The 17673-nt window shown below is 38.7% G+C and overlaps 1 protein-coding gene across 1 annotated transcript in view; it reads right to left on the bottom strand.

The window, feature by feature from the left end:
- GALNT9 (polypeptide N-acetylgalactosaminyltransferase 9) overlaps nt 1–17673 on the bottom strand; it is a 678907-nt gene that overhangs the window by 344150 nt on the left and 317084 nt on the right. Inside the window, exons 3-4 of the mRNA XM_075321947.1 lie at nt 8030–8196; nt 1629–1803 (exon numbers count right to left, since the gene is read on the bottom strand). Coding sequence (XP_075178062.1) covers nt 1629–1803; nt 8030–8196 — 342 coding nt within the window. The remainder of the gene's footprint in view (nt 1–1628; nt 1804–8029; nt 8197–17673) is intronic.

The raw sequence follows: 17673 nt of genomic DNA, 5'->3' as shown, positions 1-17673 counted from the left end.
AGAAAGCTTCAGTGACCAGTGTGCAGATTGCAAGATTTCTATTTATTATTTTTAAATACAGATTATGATATGGGAAAAAAAATTGAGAAAATTTTAAAAATATATACAAACAGCTGATTTAAATGTGACGCCCTGGCCTATGAGGTCGTCACAGGGTATTGTGTAATCTGCCCTGCTGTACGATATTCCCTTATCCTTGGTTACGGATCCCTGACCTTTGGTGTTGCCAAGAACAAGCTAATCAAAATCCTAGGAACAGTCTGCAGCACACCCACCAGACACACCAGTGGCTGACCTGAAAGGAATAGGGTCGCCCACTTGGGGGGTTGGTTAAGGGGAGGTCAGGAGTGTTAGGAGACAGTGAGTTGTGAAGTGACTCTAAAGAGGAGAGGTCAGGAGTTCGGCTACTTGAGGCTACTAGGTGGCAGACGTTGGTCTGGGCCTTGTAGGAGCTGGACCCCGGTCGCAGGGGATCGTGACAAGGGGCATGGACTGTCGAGGAGGACAGTTGGTGGCCTTGTGCCATCACCGGGCAGGGGCTAGGGCATGACAGGGTACGTGGACCCTAGGTAAGGAAGGAGCTTTAGGCGTCCTGGCAATTTACCTGATGAGAACGGAACCTTCAAGATCCGTTCTCCACCTGCTCTAAAATCGGGGTACTAGCGCAACGACGGGGATAGGACTTATCCAATATATAGTCCAGAAAATCCTAAGCGTGAACCCTGAGAGCAAGCTCATCCAGTTAGCCATACTAGTGAGTGGGACCCGATAGTTCTATGCTAAAGCGACCAGTTAGAAGTAAGGTGCCACGGAAAAAACCACAGGCTAACAAGCAACACCAATGGGCACAAGATCCAGGCGTGCTCCCTCCCTGCTGCAGTGATATAAAGAACTTTGGTTTACCACGGTTGTCGGTATCAGCGTTATTGGACTGAGGGAGTACTTAAGTGATCCCTGACCATCACAACGGCACCTCCCTGTCACCTACACTGAGTCCCGGGGCATCCCCCCTACCCATGGAGGGGTTAAACATCTGGCTGCCCACACCATCGCCACCGGTTACTCCCCATTGCAGCGGTGGTACTCCATCTTATCATGCACCACGGGTGGCATCACAAACTGTCCATACAATCCCCTGTAAATAACCCCCTTTATTCGGAGTGGCCATGCGACCGCAACCCCGACCCCTGGGTCCGGAGACCCCTCGAGCCACCGGGGATCCGGATCCAAGCAGCAGCGGCAGGCTGCTGACGCGGGGGCAGCACATAAACATTACATTTTTTTCTGAAGATTGCTTCAGTTTAAGTTTTTATTATTGAAATATTACTTCAGATATAGTTTTGAATGCGTAAAAGCCTTAGAACCTTTGATGGATGATAGTGAAACAGATCACAATATAATGTGCAATGCCCATTTAGTATAGTGCAAGTACGCCTTAGGCCCCTTTCCCATTGCGTTCCGATCTCTGTTCAATGGTCCTGTTGGGGCTTCTGTCCGAACCCCATGCAAAACGGGTCTCGGACATATGCGCCAACAAGGCCATTGACTATAATGGTGCAGACGGAGTCACCATGTGCTCACTCCTGCACCATGTTTGGAAGTAAAATGATAAAACAGTGTATCCTTACCAGCCAGTGTTGAATTCCACATGAGCATCAAAGAATCCAACTATTGGAGCACTTGCAGCCTTCCATCCTTGTATCCTAGCTCGAATCAGTCCCTCTCGTCTGGTATTACGAACTATTTTCACAAGTCCAGGGTATCTCTTATTCACATATTGATCCAAATTAAATTTCAGTTCAACTGAAACAAAGGAAGGATTAATTTCAACAAATGTTACTCTAAACACATACAATAGTTGAAAATTTAATTGATGTGGTAATCTAGTTAGATTATTCAGAGCATTTTTGTTTTTTTCAGCACTGGAATGATGTTTTAAACATAAGTACCCTGCCCATAGTCTTAAACTTACCCTCCAGCAGCATCACCTTTTTCAGCATTTCTTTAGTCCCACGGCACCATCTGGTGCCCGTAACTCCTACCTGGTTGGAAGTCAGAAGTTATGTCACAAGTGTGCAATACAAGTCTATGGGAGCAAGAACGAGGCTCTTATAGAGTTGTATTTAGTTGTGACCATTGTCGCACTCCATGAAACAGTGGAGCTGCAGGCCACAAATCGCCGGAGAAGATGAAGCCGCCAGACTAGATTTAAAACATCACTTCAGTGGTAAAATAAAAAAATGGCTTGAGCGGTGCTTTAATGAATAGAGCATTTTATTAGTGTGAATTTAATTGGGCCAAAAATACTCGACTTCATGCTGCCACCAAATTTCAACTGGAAGAAAATTAAAGGTCCAGTTATATGAGAAGTTAATTGCACAATAGATTAACCATACCAGAAATAAATTATCTCGAATCAATGTCAGATAAGTGTTGACATATAATGGTAATCATGTAAGAAATCGATCATATTCGATCACATAGGTGCTCAATTGAATGTCCCTCACTATATTCACACTGAAGATAATTGGCATGACTCCAACTGCAGCTGATCAACTTGCAGAATACAAAGGTAGATCAGTTTAGAATTGAACCTACGTCCAATCAACCACTGAAAGAGATGAAGTTACTCTGATTAATTTAGATAACACGCCTCTTAAAGCATTTAGTTGAACAAACCAATAATTTATTATTTACAGTGTACGATCAGGGAGCAAGCAGCAAGCATTTTTTTGCTCACATTTACATTTTCATGTCTGATAAATGAATGCTTTTCGGCATTTCATTTGGTTGCTCACTCTATTTACATAACAACTATTGTTGATAATGAGTCATAAGTATTTGAATTTAAGCAATTATCGCTTGTGTAAATGGACCCTTAATATACATATATCAGTTCATTATGCCTCAGTTTCTAAAGCAAAGTTGCAATCTGACACAGGTTTCCTTAATTGAAGTATACATATAATTTTATTGCTACCACAATGTACTGTTTTTCATTGAACCTAAAGTAGATACTTGACATTTCAAGTTAATTCAAACACAAAGTTTCACTCTTTGATCCTTCCATAGAAAAATTTTATGTTGGAATGATCAGGATGTTTTTATTATGCATATGTACAGTGAAGGAAATAAGTATTTGATCCCTTGCTGATTTTGCAAGTTTGCCCACTGACAAAGACATGAACAGTCTAGAATTTTAAGGGTAGGTTAATTTTAACAGTGAGAGATACAATATGAAAAATAAAATTAAAAAAATCACATTGTATAAATCAAATAAATTTATTTGCATTTTGTAGAGAATAATAAGTATTTGATCCCCTACCAACCATTAAGACTTCTGGCTCCTACAGACCAGTTAGATGCTCCTAATCAAATCGGTACCTGCATTAAAGACAGCTGTTTTAACTTTTCACCTGTATAAAAACATTCCTGTCCACAGACTCAATTAATCAGTCAGACTCTAACCTCTACAACAAGGGCAAGACCAATGAGCTTTCTAAGGATGTCAGGGACAAGATCATAGACCATAGACCTACACGAGGCTGGAATGGGCTACAAAATCATAAGTAAGATTCTGGGTGAGAAAAAGACAACTGTTAGTTCAATAGTAAGAAAATGGAAGAAATACAAAATGACTGTCAATCGACATTGATCTGGAGTAGCATGTAAAATATCAGCTTGTGGAGTATCCAGGATCATGAGGAAGGTGAGAGATTAACCTAAAACTCCATGGGGGGAACTTGTTAATGATCTCAAGGCAGCTGGGACCACTGTTAGCAAGAAATACATTGGTAGAACATTATGCCGTAATGGCTTAAAATTCTGCAGTGCCTGCAAAGTCCCACTGCTCAAAAAGGCACATGTGCAGGCCCTTCTGAAGTTTGCTAATGAACACCTGAATGATTCTGAGAGTGATTGGGAGAAGGTGCTCTGGTCAGATGAGATAAAAATTCAGCTTTTTGTCTTTAACTCATTTTCCCGTGTTTGGAGGAAGAGAAATGCTACCTATGACCCAAAGAACACCGTGCCCACTGTGAAGCATGGAGGTAGAAACATTTTTTTTTTAATTTGTTTCTCTGCTAAGGGCATAGAACTACTTCCCTGCATCAATGGGACAATGGATGGCGCCATGTACCATATAATCCTGAGTGACAAGCTCATTCCCTCCATCAGGACATTACAAATTGGTCGTGGCTGTGTCTTCCAACATGACAATGACCCAAAACATGCAGCCAAGGCAACAAAGCAGTGTCTCAAAAAGAAGCAAATTAAGGTCAAGGAGTTGCCTAGCCACTCTCCAAACTTTAATCCCATAGAAAACTTATGGAGGGAGCTGGAGCTCCATGTTGCCAGGCAACAGCTCAAAATCTTAATGATTTAGAGATGGTCTGCAAAAAGAATGGACCAAAATTCCTCCTGACATGCAGAAACCTCATCATCAACTACAAAAAACGTCTGACTGCTGTGTTTGCCAACAAGGGTTTTGCCACCAAGTATTAAGTTTTGTTTGCCAGAGGGATCAAATACTTATTTCTCTCTGCAAATAAATGTATACAATTTATACAAGGGTGGCACGGTGGCTCAGTGGTTAGCACTGTAGTTTTGCAGCGCTGAGGTCCTGGGTTCAATTCCCACCAAGGACACCATCTGCAAGCAGTTTGGATGTTCTCCCGTGTGTGCGTGGGTTTCCTCCGGGTACTCCGGTTTCCTCCCACACTCCAAAAACATACAGTTAGGTACCTTAGATTGTGAGCCCCAATGGGGACAGTGTTCCCAATGTATGTAAAGTGCTATGGAATTAATAGCGCTATATAAATTAATAAATTATTATTATTATTATTATTATAATACAATGTGATTTTCTGCATTTTATTTGGATAGTCTATCTCTCACTGTTAAAAATTATCCTACCCTTAACATTATAGACTGTTCATGTCTTTGTCAGTGGGCAAACTTACAAAATCAGCAAGGGATCAAATACAGTTATGTCCAGAAATATTTGGACAGTGACACAAGTTTTGTTATTTTAGCTGTTTACAAAAACATGTTCAGAAATACAATTATATATATAATATGGGCTGAAAGTGCACACTCCCAGCTGCAATATGAGAGTTTTCACATCCAAATCGGAGAAAGGGTTTAGGAATCATAGCTCTGTAATGCATAGCCTCCTCTTTTTCAAGGGACCAAAAGTAATTGGGCAAGGGACTCTAAGGGCTGCAATTAACTCTGAAGGCGTCTCCCTCGTTAACCTGTAATCAATGAAGTAGTTAAAAGGTCTGGGGTTGATTACAGGTGTGTGGTTTTGCATTTGAAAGCTGTTGCTGTGACCAGACAACATGCGGTCTAAGGAACTCTCAATTGAGGTGAAGCAGAACATCCTGAGGCTGAAAAAAAAAAAAATCCATCAGAGAGATAGCAGACATGCTTGGAGTAGCAAAATCAACAGTCGGGTACATTCTGAGAAAAAAGGAATTGACTGGTGAGCTTGGGAACTCAAAAAGGCCTGGGCGTCCACGGATGACAACAGTGGTGGATGATCGCCGCATACTTTCTTTGGTGAAGAAGAACCCATTCACAACATCAACTGAAGTCCAGAACACTCTCAGTGAAGTAGGTGTATCTGTCTCTAAGTCAACAGTAAAGAGAAGACTCCATGAAAGTAAATACAAAGGGTTCACATCTAGATGCAAACCATTAATCAATTCCAAAAATAGACAGGCCAGAGTTAAATTTGCTGAAAAACACCTCATGAAGCCAGCTCAGTTCTGGAAAAGTATTCTATGGACAGATGAGACCAAGATCAACCTGTACCAGAATGATGGGAAGAAAAAAGTTTGGAGAAGAAAGGGAACGGCACATGATCCAAGGCACACCACATCCTCTGTAAAACATGGTGGAGGCAACGTGATGGCATGGCCATGCATGGCTTTCAATGGCACTGGGTCACTTGTGTTTATTGATGACATAACAGCAGACAAGAGTAGCCGGATGAATTCTGAAGTGTACCGGGATATACTTCCAGCCCAGATTCAGCCAAATGCCGCAAAGTTGATCGGACGGCGCTTCATAGTACAGATGGACAATGACCCCAAGCATACAGCCAAAGCTACCCAGGAGTTCATGAGTGCAAAAAAGTGGAACATTCTGCAATGGCCAAGTCAATCACCAGATCTTTATGGGGAGATAAGGTATGCACACCAGTGACTATGTAAGGGGAATACATGAAATAGCAGAAACTGCTGTGTGAATACTGACTTTAAAAATCCAATAGCTATATGCAAGAGTGAAAATGTGAAAAATGGAATCTGCATTACTGCCATGAACATATGAATCAAGAGAAATTTAGCTACTGAATTGATCAATGCAATAGAGCCCCAACACTACGTCAAAGTATTTCTCTAATCACCAGATCTTAACCCAATTGAGCATGCATTTCACTTGCTCAAATCCAGACTTAAGACGGAAAGACCCACAAACAAGCAAGACCTGAAGGCTGCGGCTGTAAAGGCCTGGCAAAGCATTAAGAAGGAGGAAACCCAGCGTTTGGTGATGTCCATGGGTTCCAGACTTAAGGCAATGATTGCCTCCAAAGGATTCGCAACAAAATATTGAAAATAAAAATATTTTGTTTGGGTTTGGTTTATTTGTCCAATTACTTTTGACCTCCTAAAATGTGGAGTGTTTGTAAAGAAATGTGTACAATTCCTACAATTTCTATCAGATATTTTTGTTCAAACCTTCAAATTAAACGTTACAATCTGCACTTGAATTCTGTTGTAGAGATTTCATTTCAAATCCAATGTGGTGGCATGCAGAGCCCAACTCGCGAAAATTGTGTCACTGTCCAAATATTTCTGGACCTAACTGTAATTATTTCCTTCACTGTATTTAGTGATTGTTTCACCCCATCAGTGGCCATCCAAATTACATATAAGTTATTTGCAGATTTTTCTTCCAGTGCCCTCAGTAAACAATTAATTTTAAAAATAAAATAGTGGCCAGGGGGTATTGCAGCTTAAATGTGGCATTACATGGTGGTCATTCTGAAAAACGGCTGTCAAAGTAAAACATGCAACTCTCACATCTGTTAAATCAGTATGTGCTATTACAGAGTAACTTTCCATTTTGTCTCAAAGAGAGGGGTCCAGAAAGGGGGTCCATTTTCTATGATATCTACATATACAGACAAAAATCCCCTTAAATTCTATCTTTATATCAATGTAGTTTAAAGTCTAAGATTTTGATATATTAACATGATAACTAAGACACAAAATAACAGTTGTCATTACTCGAAAAATCTATGCTATTGGAGAAATAGAGAAGAAAATCAATAGTCTACCTGGCAGAATTGCTGTAAGAGAACAATATTTTTATATCTGTAATAATAACAGCATGGGCTAAAAGCTCCCTCAATTACATTTCTTAACAATTCATGCTATTACAGTGAATGTATCACCAAAACTTGTGAAGCTGCCAATTTCAGAAATACTTATTTACTATCTGGATCAGGTATATCATCTAATGTGAAAAAACATTAATTAAGTCTAGTGGTTTATAGATAAAATCGCCCTATCCAGTCCGTAAATCTCAAACTGAGTGGTGTTTTATTTTTACGACGATCATGGGACAACTTGAGACATTCTAAATTATGCTGATGTGTCATGCCACTGAGTACAATCCATTGCTTGGTGGTTTGATTTGCTTATTTATCAAACAAAGCAATGGATAGATAGCTGGCGGCGGATTTCTTTAAAGCAAAAGGAAAGACATCCAATTATTACAGATAGGTAGATAGATAATGAGCATTGCCAAGTGACTTTTTTTACATTTCTTTGATTGGTGAGCACCTTTTTTAGAAAGCACTAGAAACGTTTTAGCTTCATAATTTGGTTTTATGTTCTTCAGTAGACACTAGTTACAATTACAATACAACGCTATAAATTTCTTGTCTACAGGCAGAATTCTGTTTACTCCATATGTTGTCAGTGGAATAGTTTGCTATTGTTATCAAGCTTTCACCTACCGTTGTCACTGTTGTCATCTACAAGGATGACCTCTTTGAGTAGATGTGAAGGAGTGTGGTTGACCACACTGTGCACCGAGCGAAGAATTACAGACAAAGCTTCATTTACAAAAATAAACACCACGGCAATCTGAGGCAGGTCATCCGGATAACTCATCTGTTTACACCTGTAAATCAGAGAAAAAGAGAAGGTCATTAGGAGAACTGTTCTTTTTATCCCCAATACAAAAGCCTTTAAGCAAATATTTCCATCAACAGACTTGAGGTGTGCAAACAAAAGCTATAATTACATGACTTGGCTGAGTGCAGAAAAATTCAATAAATGCATTTATTTATGAAATTTCTCATAATTATCCACTATCGCTTATCTGATTCTTAACCATTCCTCACTCATGATACACCTGTATATCTTTCCTTCACATCTTTTTTAAAGAATGTAGTTCACCAACTGTCTTTGATTTTTCTATTAGTGTTGTCCAAATAATTTATCTTTTTCTCACTCTTTCCCCTTCTTCTCTTTCTTCTAGTCCTCCACTGGTTGTTGGTCACAAAGCAAATATAAATAAAAATTGTCTTAATAACAGACAAATTGCTTCCCAAATTTGCTGCTTCTTATATGCCAGGACCAACCCTCCACTAAGGACATGACATTCTTCTCTCCTCTTATCTGCTCTTCAAGCTCCAATGCATCTTCACTCCTGTGCATCTTTACTTCTGTGTAACCCTTACTTCTTCACAACCTTTTATAAATAGAGTTTTGTCCTTCATTTAATTGTACATAGCAAGCATCTTTAGCAAAAACTTCTTTACTCCTGAATTTTTCCATGTTAGGTCTAATGCACACACCAGAACAGATTTCAGGGGGTCTATATAGCGTTATACTGATTCCCTGTGCTCCACATTATGGAACTGAATGTATTCCATGTGGTGCTGTATGGCAGTTCATGCATTGTGTGAGCAAAATACACTCTTTCTATGCCCTTGGAACGCCAAATTAATAAGATTTGTTTTACAAGTGCTTGGAGAAATCAATACAGCACACACATTTGTGGTATACTGAGAGTTTCTGTTTTATTACATCATGTGACCAGCTAATATAGTATCCCAAACAAAGAAATGATCATGCCCCAATAAGAGCCACAGTGGTGTGTGTAGAAATGTGAAATTTTCCCGCCCATCAGTGTTAGCTGAATCCTATGACATCATTCAGTTATAAGACAAGATAGTTTGTATACAATACAAAATGGCTTGTATTCTCTCACAATTGTAGTATTACAGAACTATGATCTTCCAGTGATGCTTTAAAGGATAAATAGCTTCCTAATATGTTATTCATTGGAACATATTGCATCTTTTTTTGCATGTTCCAAAAAAACTCTGTTTGTCTCCTTATGATATTCTAGACATAATGAGGTACAATAAAGTCATGAAGAACTGTAAGTGTAATGTTGCAGTTATCACTGATAATGCTGCATGAAAATCTTTAACAATCTTTACTTTACTTTTTTCTTGTTATTTCTAAAAGCATTGTATCCATAAACATCCTTGCTATTTAAAAACTTAAAAAAAAAGGAAAAAGAAAAGGAAGTGTATATGTGAATTTATGATCAAGAGCTTTTATTCTGTAAGTTTGCAACTCTTTATCCTATTATTTAGTTGTATATTTTTGAGTCTTGCACATTGTTCACACCATTGGTGTTCCAGAAGTCCATTCCTTAATTAGCATGCATTTTCTGTCTGAGAACCCTGCCCCACCCATAGCCATGTCTCATTTCACATATATAGCTTGATCCTTTGCTTCCCATACAGAGCAAGTTTTTTAACTGCAGGTGAGGTTACACGTAGGTTAGGGACCCCAAAAATAGAGATTACATTGACATTTGGTTTTGGGGCTCCTTTGCATTGATCAATACAATGGCTAAACATCTCTCATTCCTATTATTCATAGCAGTTATGCACATTCCATTTTCATGTTTTTCACTTTTTTCAGATAGTTCATTGTATTTTTCAGTCTAGTATTCCCATAGCAGTTCTGCTTTTCATTATTCCCCTATACATTGTGACTGGTGGGCAACTCATAAGTCTAGTCCTGGTTAGGGAGCATATGACTGCACGTATGCAAATCGCAAGCTTCTTGTCACATGCTCACCATCTCCTGGCATCAGAGAATCCTGACAGTGTGTTCACTGCACGCTGTCAGGAATCTCAATTCTGAAGTCAAATAGAGTGAGGGTAGACAAAAAACTTTAACCAGTTAATCAGCTAAGGTGCCAATAGTTAGAGGAGCACCAGTCAGATATGGTGATCCATCCTAATGATAGTGGCAGGAAGAAGGAAAAAAGGGATGGCACCACCAAAAACAGTGGGATCTCCTAGGTACAAGAAGTGCAATTGTACAAAAAAGGAAGCGTACCTAATGAAACGGGATCACCACATTACCAATAAAAAAACAATTTTTTTGAAATTTGATATATTGGCAAAACCACACATGCATTAAATACAAAAGTGACACAAAATGGACGTCTAAAACCATTTAAAAACATAAATACACTTGAGTAAAAACCCACATATCAATGGAATACTGTTTGGTACACACCCAATAGCATCTAATCGAATCAACACACAAGTCCCATATAACCCTGAGGTCAAACCATGAATAGGAGGTTTGCAAAAAATGGCTAAAAAAACAACCAACAAAAAAAATGCAAAAAAACTGGTTGGTCTAATAAAGGCCAAAGTAAGGTATCCCTGCTAGAAAGGCATCCCAGTGTCTGAAGTCAAACAGCTGACCATGCTGTGGCACTAGAATCTAAGAAAAGCCTGAAAAATCTGAAAAATCTGCGAAAAGCTTAATGATAGACCACAAATACTGCGAGCCTGCAAAAAATAATTAAATATTAAGCCTCCAAGTTTGCTTCAATTTGACATGTAAGTAGTAATTCCTGTAATAATAATAATTATAAAATGGGTTGAGACTTCAGCGCTTTCTAGAACTCATCATCACATAAAAACATAATTGTAAGTTATCTCTTTGCATACAGAAATATTATACAGTATATTATTGTACAAGTGCCCAATCTTTTTTTTTTTTTTAAACATTAAAATGCATAGTGTACACCAATTTATTTATTGCTTGGTATGTACAGTATATTTACTTATATTTATAGAAACCTAAACAGTTAAATCCCTTTTTCTTTAAGACCAGATACGTACAGGAAACTGAACACTCACGTGATTTGGAAAAATCTGAGCAGGCATGTATGGTATATATGGATGGCAGTTACACCTCATAAAATACATTTACTTCTTTTTTCACTTGTGAAAATGTCATTGTTTACCAGCTCCATTAGCACAAAGACAGACATGAATGAGCATGCTATGGATCACTGCATCAACCATTTGTACAGACACATTGCCAAACGTGTTGCTCTTTAAAAGTGCTCTCATTGAACATAGAAGAGATCCGTGATATTTTTCCTTGCCTATGAAAGAAAGGCAGTCGTTTTTATAGTTGGTACAGACAGCACACAGCAAAAAGCTGATAATTTGATCAGAAAATTCTACAATGTGATTTTAGCTGATTTATGATAACAAAATGTAATAATATATGAAACCTGACCTGAATGAAATAAATGAAAAGTTGATTTTGATTCTGGATCTTCACAGATAATCTAAAATATTTCAAGTTCCAGGTGAGAACAATAAGAAAGTCTTATGTGTTAAATTTATTTTCTTCACCTGACTTTCAGATCTCATGAGAATTAAAGAAAAGATGGCACTTTAAAACTGTCAGCCTTGGTTAAGGGTCTCAGTAACTCACATGTGGCCTTTCACGTCTTTCCATTTTTCCTTGTAATTCTTAACTGGTGAAAACCTTTTCTGTTGCGATCAGTCACAAACTGCTCAGGGATTTTGGAAAACTCTTGCTACACTGTTGTGTTTCCTTTTACATGTATTACTGACGTTTTTGGACCATAATGTTAGATGTTATTGTTCTATAATATCAGTCATTGAAGTGTATTGAATTGACTTTCAAACATTTGGATGTATTGAAGAATTAACAGCTTTCCTCCTTTGAGTAAATAATGTATTGTGTTTGATCAAATCTAGCTCAGTGCAGCATCATTTTTACTATTATGATGAATAAGTTCCTAGATAAAGTCACTTTACTCAGTAATGTATACAAGATCTCATAGACAGTTAATCTTGCTCAACCTTAAAAAATTGGCTAAAAGATAAAAGAAGTTTATTTATGTTTTCAATTAATATCTTTTCCCCAAAAGGATCAAATTGTGTGTATTATCTTCTTAACTTAAAATTCTTGTCAAATTTCCCAAAACTGATAAGTGATCTGAACTGAATTTATTTAACATATTAGGGTAAATAATGTTTTCATTTTGGTACCTCAGCCCAAGCTCCCAGGTGCTCTGTACACACTAGGTTGTAACGCCGGTGTCCCTGCACTGCTGCACTGTCTCCTCCCAGCAGGGACGCTGACATGCTCACCTCCACATCTGGCCATCAGTGTCTTCCATGCTCCTCTTGTGCCCCGTTAGTGGAGCTTCTTCTGTCCCAGGGCCTGTGCAAGTTGCAAAAGTCTCCTGGAAGAAACTTTAGGGCATGAACAGACTTCCAGCCTCTTAAAGGGACAGCGCACCCACTCTAAAGTGTTCCCACGGGTTACGCAGGCCGGCGTTATCTTGTGGTAGGGTGTCAGAGAGGAGGTAAAATAGACCCTGGTCTGAACATGGTCAGGGATATCTGGAGAATGGATCCAGATGCTAAGGCGGCCTTCAACTTGCCAGTTGCTGAATGCTTTAAATCCGGGACTTCCTGCTGTTGGCCGCGCATGGCCAAAGCTGTTTGTTTCCACCTCCAAGGCTTTTTATGCACATTGCACACCCACTTGCTGGATTTGAGGACCCTGTAGCCTTAAAAAGGTCATACACTCTTCACTCTGGGTTTTACCCAACCAGCCAGGGACTTTAACTCTTATGGACTGTAACCCTCTGAAGGATTGTGATTAAGTCCTAAGGATTGTTGTTGGGAGGAGGGGGTACAGAGAACCTGATGTTCTGGCTAGGTCAGGAAATTTGTACTTTATCTTTTTGCAAGGAAAGTCTGTGTAGTAAGAAGTGAAGAATGTGTGCTTAATGATCCTCTGTGGCACTGAAATGTGACAGAAGATTTTTGTCCTCTATTTAAAGTACATTGCAAAGTTTATTTTCATTAAACCTACATTTTTGTATGAACTTGTGGTCTCTCTCAATGAATTGTGTACCATCTGGTCCTAGGCAGTGAAAACCATAGCCAACATGTGTACTGTAAAGGTGTATCGACTCCGTAATGCAGCACCACACACTCAGCCAGGAACTTCATCTTCATGTAGCATGCCGGGGTGCAGCAGACAATTACCTCTCCATGACTACCACATCACACTTTGTTACATATGTTCCATGTCTGGGCAGCCCCTAGCAAGTAGAGTAGGAGTTGGTGAACTGTTACCATTCTTGTGTTAGTTGAACAACTAGATCATTTGCTCGAGTCATTCAGACTGGGCAATTGCTGGTGACTTTCACCTGTAGATGGGGGATAAAGGCGTAGACCAAATTAAAGTAGTGAACTTCATACTAGATTACTATTTATTTTTTTCTAATCTAACCGCTTATGTAATGTGCTTGAGTTCAAAATCCCCTTTCAATCACTCAATAATCAAATTTCTTGTCTGAGTCTTATCCTAACTTGCGATGATGTTTTGAGAATTCAAATGAGCGTGCTGTAATGCTCAACTAAGTCATCTCAGGGTTGGCACAGCAGTCATTGGCACAGCTGCTGTTACCACTCTGAAAAGGGGCATAATCAGTGAAGTGCATTTAATGGGCTGGGCTAGTTTCTGCTCTACTGCATGTGGTTGTCAACTACAATGCATGCTTAGCAGGCTGTCCCTTCACAATATTCCATTCAGTGCACATTAACATTGCATTCCCTCTCTGGTTCTAAAAAGAAATGACGAGCTGGCAGGAGAGCGCACTGTTAAGGTTGCATTAAAAGGTAGACAATGCGTCATGTAGGGAGAGCATAGACAACAAAAGCCCCTGAAATTGACTTCTTTGCCCTGAAATGTAACATAATTTGGGAAGTCTGTTTTAGGGTCTGGAATAGCTGAAAACATCATTGCAAGTTGAAAAAAAACACAGAAAATTAATGATGGAAGGGTGGCGGATAGTGATGGGCGGACTTGCAGATAATCAAGACCGGCAGATCTAATCAGATTAAAAAAATATATACGGTTACGGCCGGATATCTGGCCAGATGCCAGTCCCTATATAGGTCTATAAGGACCAGGAATCCGGTGCATAAAAATGGTGGTACAAGGGATAGGGGAATTGGAGCAAGCGCTTCACACTTGTCGCGTCTCTGATGTGGCTGTAACTGCTTCCAGGTCACTCATCCTTCTTCCGGGGCCACTCATTATTGCTCATCCATATTCACTGCTTATCCCTCCCACTGTCAGCCGTCGCGTTTGCTATTGGTTGCATTCAGATGCGCCCCTAGACTGCGTGATAGTGTGTCTGGCTGCTTACAATCACAGACCTTGTCTGTGGGTCACTGTACATTGGATTTAAAATAAATAAATAAAAAAATTGGCATAGGGTGCACCCTTATTATGATACCCAGCAAAGATAAAGCATATGGCTACAGGCTGCATCCCACAGTTGTGCGCTTATTTTGGCTGTGTACAAAATAAGAGGAAGTTTTTTTTTTAATTATTTAAATAAATAATTTAAAAAACTGGGGTGTGGTCCCCCAATTTTGATACCCAGCCATAATAAAGCAAGACAGCTGAGGGCTGGTATTCCCATTCCGGCAAGATCCAAACTTATTGGGCCTCCCAGTCTAAAAAATAGCCCAGCATTGCCATATTAATTAGATGTGACAGTGCTGACGCTTTGCTCAGCTCTTCTCGATTGCCCTCATGCAGTGGCAATCAGGGTAATAAGGGGTTCATAACAGCTCACAGCTGCCACTAAGCCCTAGATTAGTAATGGAAGGCATCTATGAGACCCCCCCAATGACTAATCTGTAAGTGAAAAGAAATATACACAAACACCCCAAAAATACTTTATTTGAAAGAAAATACAATAAAACACCCTCTTCATCTCTTTAGTAACCCCCAAACACCCAGGTCTGATGTAATCGACACGAAGTTCATGACGTTTCCAGTTCTGCTACATCAGAAGTCACAGCGAGTGGCCATAGAACATGACTATACGGTGTAGCTTAAGGCAGAAAATGAGCAGCGTGATGATAGGTGAGGTCACTCAGGTTAGTTGTGGTCACAGCTGGAGGTTCCCATGGTCAGGTTACCTGATTGCAGGTAACCTGACCTCAGTAAACTCCGTGACCTCACCTCAGGTGAGACCTGCATCTCCTGGCCAAAAACCACATTTTTTGCCAAGAGATATAGATTTGGTGCTGAAATTTTTACACCATATTCTTGCACATCACTCGTAGGGGATTTTTAATTGAAATAAATTAGAACAGTGGTTAGATAATTTTAACAGTTACAACATTTAATATATAATTTACCATTGGCTTTGTATAACCCTTTAAAGTGCACCCATAAAATTGGTTTGTTTGGCATCTCTGGTAATTGTCTGATGTCCCTGATTTGTCATTTGTGATTTTAGACTACTGTTAGCTTCCAAAGTGATATGGCTTTATACCATGATAAAAGCATTTGTCACTGCATGAAGATTTATTTTATTGAAAATCTGACACAAATGACCATTTAAATTAGTGTCAACGTGCTTGGGATATATGTCAGATTTTCTGTAACAAACATGTGAGCAGTGCCATAAGGGTTTGAGTACTTTATTCTGGCCTTTCAGAGGTGTTTTTGAGATTAAAGTCTTCACCAGTATCTCATCTGTTCCTTTGTCACATTAGTAGATTTTATTGACTGGCTTTTCCCTTTAAAATACCTTAGTACCAGATTGTTCTGTCTGTCTTATAAAATGAACAGAAGATGAAAAGTAGAAGTAAAATGGAAGCTGACCAGTGCAAAGAAAATTGGTGCAACAAAGGAATATTGTTGTAGTTGAATGTATAACAAATGTAAGCTTTTTCTTCTATCACATCACTTACACAATGTATCAGTGCCGATATTGTTCTTCATTGCTGCTGACTTATCACCCTCATGCAGTTCATTCAGAATAGTCTACAAAGTGGTTAACAAGAAATAGCATGTCCATTTCCTGTTGTTCTGGCTGACCCAAACTCCGAGACTTCATATAATCAATCTTGCAGTTGTGTCCCTCTTTGGCTATTTCATCATGGGTGCTGAAAGCTATTATTATTCTACATATAATGGCTCATTGAAATGAGAAAACCCAAGCACTTCTCACCCTTGCTGACCTTCTCTTCCAGAGAGCAGAAGCATTCGTAATAGATTACTCGCCGTTACCGTGGCTACCCTTGGCCTCCATTTCAGTAATGTGTTTGATGTAAAATTTCAGGTGCATAAACCATGCAGTTACAACGCTGTTAACAGCTGACACTTGTTGGATACATGTGAAATATGAATTTGGCGACGCCTGGATGCACATGAATAATTCGAGTGAACAGACAATATGTTGCAACTGATTGATTCCGTGAAAGTTTCAACTAGCATTTACAAACTCCTCCGAAGCTTATTTTAGGAACAGCCATTCTCTACGATATCAACTTTAGATGGATTTTCTACTTTTATGGAAACAAATCTAAGCCTCATGAAGATTCCAATAAAGCCTAATATAACTACTGAAAAGTGTGACTAGAAATGCATAACGTCATTAATTAATAGGAATATTTATTAATTACAAGTATATTGAAGAAAGAGGCAATAGATCACATGTGACGCTTCCAATATATCCAGCCTTGATAAGATCGGTTTTAATAGATTATTTTAATAAAAAATACATATGTGTGTATATAGAATAAAACAACATGTTTCGGCTCTATTCATAGAACTTTCTTCAGGTTTAAAAAAATGTTAAAAAAAGAATAATGTGCACCTCAGTGCTATACCCAAGTCCACATTTGGGATCTCAACAACCTCTAGTTATCCTCTACTTTCTATCTTATGGGAGGAGAGTGCAAGTTCAATTACTACTATCACTTGCCTCTCTTATATTACTTTTTTCAGGCACTCAAATCTTGTCCTTGGGAAGTTTTAAACAGCATGACATGTTTACCCGACAATGCAGTGACAAATAAATACATAAAATGTTTCTACAAATAAATTCTAGATGATCGCAGTGTATACCCTTAGTATAAAAAAAACCTCAAAAATGAAAAAAAAAAATTAATTGTTTTGCATACTATGCATGATATATACAATTTTAGGAGAGTTCACTCTATTTTTTGAGGCTTTTTATTTCATTTTTATTTCATTTGTATTTCATTTATTTTTTTGGACTTTTTTTTCCCAACAAGTACAATCCATAAAATATATATGCATCAGACATGAGTGAACTCAGCTAAAATTTTATATATCATGCACAGTATGCAGATCAATTAACTTATTATCTGATCTTTTTTAGTTTTTTTTATACTAATGGTATATACTACAACCATCTAGAATTTATTTGTAAAACCATTTT

This window comes from Anomaloglossus baeobatrachus, chromosome 1 (assembly GCF_048569485.1).
Source record: "Anomaloglossus baeobatrachus isolate aAnoBae1 chromosome 1, aAnoBae1.hap1, whole genome shotgun sequence".
In the NCBI taxonomy this organism is placed as follows: Eukaryota; Metazoa; Chordata; class Amphibia; order Anura; family Aromobatidae; genus Anomaloglossus; species Anomaloglossus baeobatrachus.
This window is presented reverse-complemented; position numbering and strand designations above follow the sequence as displayed.